Source organism: Cnephaeus nilssonii (genome assembly GCF_951640355.1).
Source record: "Cnephaeus nilssonii genome assembly, chromosome: 21".
Lineage (NCBI taxonomy): Eukaryota > Metazoa > Chordata > Mammalia > Chiroptera > Vespertilionidae > Cnephaeus > Cnephaeus nilssonii.
In genome coordinates this window covers 35,521,886-35,529,778 of record NC_137092.1, presented here as the reverse complement: position 1 = coordinate 35,529,778, position 7,893 = coordinate 35,521,886, and the positions used below count along the sequence as shown (strand labels likewise).

The window sequence follows — 7,893 nt, the reverse complement described above, 5'->3', positions numbered from 1 at the left end:
CGTGCCCTTGTGGGCTGGGCCCAGCCTTGGTCCCCGCGCTCCAACTTACCCACCTCTCCAGGGCCTGCAAAGCTTAGAAAGGCTCCGGGCCCGCAAGGCCTGGGGCTTCCTCGGACCACGGACCTGACTCGGTGTTTGTTCAGACGGAACCACTCCCACTGGCCTGTTGTCTGTCTCTCTCTTGTACTTCTTGTAACGATAGTTATTGACTCTGGTAGCAGGCAGTTCTGAAATAAAGACGGTTTCTCCACCTGCGGAGGCAGCCGGCGCCAGCTGTGGGTGTTTTATCATCAGCTCCCGCACCTCCTCCTCCTCCTGTTCCCTAACCCCGGGCGGGCGCCTGGCCCTACCTCCCCTTGCCCCAGGCCAGTGGTCGGCAAACTCATTAGTCAACAGAGCCAAATATCAACAGTACAACGATTGAAATTTCTTTTGAGAGCCCAATTTTTTAAACTTCTAACGCCACTTCTTCAAAATAGACTCGCCCAGGCCATGATATTTTGTGTTAGAGCCACACTCAAGGGGTCAAAGAGCCGCATGTGGCTCGCGAGCCGCAGTTTGCCGACCACTGCCCCAGGCACCTCAAGGCCGTCACAACGTACAGCCCATGCTGCTCCATGCAGTCCTGTGGGGGCAATCCGCCAGGGTTAGGGAAGCCCAAGCAGCACACGGCGGGCATTCTGCCAGACAACACGATGGGCGGTCAACAGGGCTTGTCTTTCAAGGTGCCCCGGTTTTTAAGACATTGGAGGTATTGACTCAACTGTTCCCAAGGGCAGTCTTCTCCCTGCAGAGACGTAGTGACCCCCACCTGCAGAAAAGGTGCCTCCAGGGTCCGCTCAGCAGCAGCCAGCAGAACTGGAGTTCCTAGTCATGGCTCCCAGCTGCAACCTCTCTCAGGCATTCAGCAGACACCGACCACACTTGCATTCAGTTCGTTCCCTGCACAGCAGGTAGGGCTCCTCCCTTTTTCAGAGAACGGGGAGGCAGAGGCGAAGGCCCCTCTACTTGCTACTCAGCCTGTGCCTGAGAAATACAACAGCCTCTTGGACAGGAGCTCACCTATGTACCCTGAGGGGCCAGCATGGATGGCAATGATACCTCAACAGGCTCATCCCTTTCACTTTGCACCCAAAAGGGCTGCTGGGACCATTGGCCACTCTAGACCCCAAGTTTTAGTCCCGTCAGCATCTCCTTGACCCTCAAGGCTGATTACATGCACAGAATTCAGTGAACTGAATGGGTCTGAGTCTTCACTAACACATCTTAGGGCCTTTTGTTTTCTTCCCTGTTCAATCCCTTCGCACTCTCAAGAGTCAAAATTCAAGAGTGCGATGCACAGAGGGCTATAAACCTAGATCTGCACAACATTCCTTCCAGGCTTGGCCACTGACTTGCTGCAAAAGTGAAGGAAATGACTTGGCTCGTCTTGGGTCTCAGTCTCTCCATCTGTAAAACGTGGAACCGAACCCCCATCCTCCTCCCTCCTCAGCAATGTCATCTTGAGTTACCTACAAAGATGTTTTCTGGCCTTTGAAAGTATAGCAAGCTCTCCTGACTGCTTCAGCCAATTGTCTGGTACTCGGCTAACAGGCATCAGTAATAACTCTGCCCCACTCATATCCTGTCCTTCAGTCTACAAGCCGTTTCACTCACAGGATCTCATTTGGTCCTTACAATCACGTGTTTCCAAGATGAGGACTCAGAGGGTCAGAGCTGGCTCCATTGTACAGTCACGAGTAGAAACAGAAGCAGAACCCAGGTCTTCTGAAACCCATCCCCTCTGAAGTAGAGAGAAGGGGGGGGGGGGGAGCATTGTGTGTGTGTGTGTGTGTGTGTGTGTGTGTGTGTGTGTGTGTGTGTGTAAAATGTAAGGTCTTCTCAAAATAAGAGCAATAGTAAAGACTCCCTGTGCACGGCCTAGGCCAGTGGTCCTCAATCTTCACTATGAAGCAGAATGGCCTATACCAGTGGTCGGCAAACTTATTAGTCAACAGAGCCAAATATCAACAGTACAACGACTGAAATTTCTTTTGAGAGCCAAATTTTTTAAACTTAAACTATATAGGTAGGTACATTGTTATTAACTTAACCCTTTGCACTCGCTTGCTTTTTTCTCGATTCCTTTATTCTAATGCTAACTGTGCAAAAGGTTAATTAGGGTACTCCTAAGCTGGCCTTTGCTAAAAACTCAAGGGGCCAAAGAGCCGCATGTGGCTCACGAGCCGCAGTTTACCGACCACTGGCCTATACCACTCCTACAAAACAAACATGCTTTGAACTTATGATTTCTATGAACCTAGGACACTGAAAGGACCCAAAAGCGGGGACTCCACAGTGCAATAAGCACATCCAGCGCCCAGCCCTGGGTTTCTGCCCCCACATTAACAGGAGGCAGAGCTCCCTGGAGAAACAGCAGATTCCAGTTTGGAGAAAGTCCAAATGTGGACCTCAGACATATTGTACTAGGAAGCAAGGACATACTCGAAGTGACATCTAAAGGACGAAAGAGCTGGCTTGAAGGGACTCCTCCTAGCCAAAATTGGGGACAATTTGAATATCAAAAACATGACAACAGTAATGGATTATATACAATTCACTGACTACAAAAGAGAATCCATTGAGACCTCAAAAATAGAGTCAAAAGAGCAGCTCTTCTTTACAGAAAACTGCAGGCTTATAAACATAGAAATGATGACTGTAAAGAATCAACAGTTTGCAACCCCCACATGCCATAATAAGGTAAGGATCATGAATGGATTCCAAAATGTTTGTGGAGATTTTTTAAGAAAACCAGATAATCACAAAGTATCATCCCACAGATTAATTACAAAAGGAAAAAAACATACTGGAGTGGGCAAAAGTAGGTTTACTAGTACAGTTGTAATACAAATAACTACAAGGATAAACTTTCGCGTATTAACTGTAGACCTACTTTTGCCCACCCCTGTATGTACCTTTGGAGAGGCCTATCAACAGCAGTTCAAACGGGCATCATGCGCCTACTGAGGTGATGCAATAAATACATGTCATCATCTACATAGGCTCTTGTCAAAATGTTGAAGATTCATTCCTCAGAACCTAGTCATCAGGAAACAAATGACAAATCTAGATTGTGGGACGCTATTCAAGACAACTGACCTAGCTAGACTCTTCAAATCAATGTCATGAAAAACAACAAAAATAGCAGCCGATCTGTTGTAAAATAAGGTGTAAGAGAAACAACCAAATGTAATATGTTAACTTTCACTTGATCCTGAATCAAAAATTAAATTAAAAAGCTCTAAGATTTTAGGAAAATTAAAAGACACAAATTGCATGTGAGATTAGGGAACAGTTCATTTTCTTAAGATGTGATGAAGATATTGCAGTTACACCGGGGAATGCCCTTATTATGAGGTGCATACATAATTTAGGACTAAAGGCCACAGTGTCTGTGACTAGCTTTCAAGTGGTTCAGGAAAATCAGTATTTAGGAAGATAATTGCAACAAAATGTTCAAAGTTGGTGAATTTAGGTAAAGAGTCTATGGGTGTCACCAAACCTTTCTTTCAACTTCTCTATGGATTTGATGTGTTTTGTTTTTTTAATTAAAAGTAGAGGAAATCATAGAGACCCATTGGCCATAATTGAACTGAATTAACATCCTCAGGAATCTTATATTTCAAAAGCTCATGCAGGTGGTTCAGACTCAGCTAGAGAAGAGAACCACTGGTCCAAGTCTTGGTTTCTACTACATCCTCTGTAGCCAGAGAAAAGTGAGGAGAAGGAATGCTGTAATTTTCTCAGAATTAGCTTGGCTACAGCCAAGAAGAGCCTTTTCCCTGATGGTTCTACAAGCCAATTATCTCTGACAGTCGGAATGGCCTCTGAGGGTCTTAGATTGGATTTCCCATGGCGGAAGGTGCTAATCCTCCCTTAAGGGGCCTTGGCTGCTGTAAGAAACCTAATACACTTGACCTTTCCAGGACACATGCTTCAGGACAGAGAGAGCTATGAGGGAAGCAGGGGGCAAGCCAAGGCACTTTTCGGGGGAAACCTATCAGATGAAGACTCCAGTGTTTTGCTAGGAATCAATGTTGCACTGAATACAGAGGGTTCACCTGGGAGGGAGGAGAGGGGCTGATAAATTATTAACATTTAGTGAGGGTCTATTCTATACTGAGTCAGATGTCATTGCTAACCTTGGATCTGGTACACAAAGCAGTTTGTTCAATATCTATTCTAAGAAATTGGAGGAAAACGAAAGCCCAACCGATTATGGGACTATTGAAACAAGTGCAAGAAATTTTTAACTCAAGAGTAGGAAAGATTATCTCCAATCAGCTACTGTCGATTATTTTTATTGAGGAAAAAAGTGTTTTCACTAGAAAAGCTATTATTAATGTACCCTTCTATGTGATTATGCTGCTCAGAAGGGAGAAAGTGGTGGGAGGTATACCAGATGTAAAGTGTAGAAAATAAATGCAAGTTTGGAAGACAGAACTCTTCGCAGCAGAAGAGGAGATGCGTGCTGTAAGGTTATCTGGGTGCCGAGTGGGCAGGGAAGTTCAAGAAGAGGTCCATCTGGGACACAGTTGAGATACTGCCCATTGCTACCAGGATGCTGTCCCTTCTCCACACCCCCCCCCCCCCCACTCTTTTGGCTCTGGAAGCCCTCCCTCCTAGCTGGCCCACAATCAGGCAGCCAGACGCTCCCCTGAAAATCTAGCTTGGCTTCCTGAGCAGTCAAGTCCTGCTTCCTGGGCAGCCAGCCCTTCAGGAGCAATGCCTATTAGGTCTAAAGGTTGGCATTGCTATTGCCCACCCTCAACCCACTGTACAAGGCAATGCCCAGCGACACAGTGCTAAACACTCCACTAGCAATTCCTATTCCCAAGGCTATAGCCACCTTCTTTCTCCACGGTGGACGGTAAGGCCTGGAATAGTTACCCAGATTCACTTCCAGGCCCTCATCTACTAACTTCTGATCCTCAGTGAGGGACTGCTGAAAATTCAGCTTCACCAACCTAGGAGGAAGGACCCTCACCCCAAAATAGAGCCTCTTGACAAGTCTCAAGTTTTTTAACAGCTGCACATCACACCGGTAGGTCCCAGAGTCCTCCTCCTGAATAGATCTAAACTTCACAAAGTGGGAACTGGCTCGGAAGGGCTTGAAGACTTCGTCATTAGTGGAGATGATACCCCGAGCAAGTCTCCAGGTGAACCGGAATTCTTCCTGCCCGATCTCCAGGATGTCTGAACTCAGACAGCTCAGCTCAAATTTCTTGCCTTTGAGAACGGTGAAATGGAGCATCCCACAGATCCAGTTGGTCAGACACTCCAAGCGCTGAGATTTACACTTCCTTCGCACTCCATCAGGGCCCACCTCACAGACGGTCTCCTCCTTATAGCCAAGGCCACAGGTGACAGTACAGGTGGTGGCGTTGACAATGACTTTCCCCACAGCTTCTTGCAGCTTCTCAGGGATGGCCAGTGTTTTAGGGGAAGTCATGACAAAAGGCATGTAGAAGGCCAACACCAGGCTTCCAAGGATAAAACTAGTGGCCAAGGTCATCATGTCTCAGTAGACATTTCACCGCTCTCGGACAGCAACTCCAGGTGTTCCAGTTGAATCCTCTATATCATAACTCAATTCCTTCGAGTTGAGAATAGCCTTCAAAGTTAGAAGATACGATGCATGCATTGTCAATAAAACACCGCCACTTCATAAGCCCAAGTCCAGTCCTTATTAACAGGTGAGGCCACAGGCAGGAGTCACCATGTTGCTGCTTTACCACCTCTGCTTATTAGTGACCCCCTTACCAATCCCTTCTTTCCACATTCTGTCAATACTTTAAGTCCACCTCTGGGGAAGACAAAGATCTCAGAAGCTGAAGTGAATTTCCAAACCACCTCAACTACTTGACTTCAAAGAGTTTCCCTCACTCTTTCCCCTCCCCGCCAAATTGTGGATCTAATTTAAAGGGTTTCAAAACCCCAGCTAAATCTGACCAAGTAAGAAATCAAGTCTTAAAAGAAAGACCAACTTGAATTAAGTTACTGACTCTCAATGCTCCTAAACCTTCTATAAAAAGGACTAAGAACTCCGGACTAGGAAGCAAGTGACTTATCCTTCCTGAACCGGTATGTCTAATTTCTCCTTTGTAAGTTAAAACCTTCATGCCTATTTCAGGAAGGTCATTTTGAGCATCAAATGAAAAAGTGCACACAAAAATACTTTGTAAAGTGTGAGACACTGTTCCTGTGTAAGGAATTTTAAACAGAAATGAAAATTCATGAAGACAAGGGCCAAGAGCCCTTTTAAAAATCAACTGTTCTCAGCAAGGTACCGATATTAAAGGCAGCTCCTCTCCACCTCCCAGGCACTGTTCCTTCCACGGGCACCAAAGGTATTCTCTGGAGGAGAGGACGCGCGATTCTCCCTGCCTCTAGGCCTATGCCCTTCATTCTGGAGGCTAGAGCTCATCTTTCACTTGGGCCAATGTTGCTATGAAACAGCTGTGATGTCAAAGACGGATTCTGTCACATAATAGAAAAGATTAGTAGGCAAACACTCAGATGTGATGATTAAAAGCAAACACTTAACTAGCCTTTATGAAACATCTTGTTTAAGAGACAACACATATTCAGTGGTTCTGAAGCTATTTAATCTAGGGGGAAAGGGCCAGTAGAGGGGAACTGAACTGTGCTCACGGGTGTTAAGAAGCTCCTTGGAAGGCAGGAAGCTCCTCGCATGCGTTCTATAACCTACAGAACTCCTCCTAGCACTGGGCCTCTATGGAGTCGTTACACACACTTATACTGCATTTAAAAATATGAAGAGATCATTCCTAGATGATCTTTTTAACGCCTTTTGTTTGAATGGTTTATTTATAATCTTGTCCAGAGGCAGAACCTGGATACCTGAGCATCCCTCCCCCTCCCAGCTCTGTATTTTCACAAAGAAAGATCTTTTTCCGTCATAAAGCAAAGGGGCAGGTGAGTTTCAGAAGTGGTGAGTGCCTACAAACACGCATCTACACCTGCTCTTTAATAAACATCCAATTTTATTTACAAAGCATTAAAGCTTCAGCAAGAAGTACCCAAGGCTAAGTCTCATCTTGTACAAAACTACAGAACATTAGAAAACGAAAGGAGGGGGATGAAAAAGGGAAGAAGATAATACGCTTATATGGTACAAATTAGAAAATCACACTGAAATGGACAGATTCAGTATCTGAAAAAATTCCAAAAGCATAAATAATTATGAGGAGCTGCTGCCAGAAGCCTTTGTGTCGGTTTGCACACTACTGCAGAGCAGAGCACACACATGTGGAATGGAATGTCTGCAAATGAAAATATGTCAGTGAGCCACCTACTAATCTCAACCACTGGTCTGAGATGAAACATGAAATTCACAAAACAAGCATTTGAGGAAAAAGTAGTGGCATCTAAAAATATAGACATGTTGCAACTGACTCAAGGACAGCTCATCAACCACTGAATATTTTGGTTCAAAAAGATGGAATAGGACAGAGGCTCTTACTGATGTGATCTACCTTGATTTCCATCCTAAAATCCAATCCTAGAGGAGCGCCCACCAGCTGATAGAGATTTCACAACAAGCAGTGTGCAAACTCCCTTTGAAAACCCTGTGAAAATGATGATGCAGGTTAAGCACTCTGGTCAGCTAAAAGCTCTCCTCAGACCAGTGACCCACCCCCTCACCCCCCCACCCTCCACACACACACCTGGTTTCTTTACTCTGGATTTTCAGAGAATTTCAAACACCTAATGTACACATCCATCCAATCTGCTACCTTTTATATAAAAGAACAGCAAAAGCAAGATGTAAAAAAATTTTTAAAAGCTAAGCAACCTTTCATAGAAAGGAAGTGACTGGAACATGTC

General features: G+C 45.3%; 1 protein-coding gene across 1 annotated transcript; it reads right to left on the bottom strand.

The window, feature by feature from the left end:
- Window positions 1-4,627: 4,627 nt before the first annotated feature.
- TMEM81 (transmembrane protein 81) lies at window positions 4,628-7,887 on the bottom strand. Its single transcript, XM_079762000.1, has one exon. The coding sequence runs from the start codon at window positions 5,558-5,560 to the stop codon at window positions 4,781-4,783; it is 780 nt and encodes a 259-aa protein (XP_079618126.1). The 5' UTR covers window positions 5,561-7,887; the 3' UTR covers window positions 4,628-4,780.
- Window positions 7,888-7,893: the final 6 nt, after the last annotated feature.

Excerpts from the sequence above, each read along its gene's own strand:
- TMEM81 (XM_079762000.1), bottom strand. The coding sequence starts at position 5,560 with ATGATGACCTTGGCCACTAGTTTTATCCTTGGAAGCCTGGTGTTGGCC.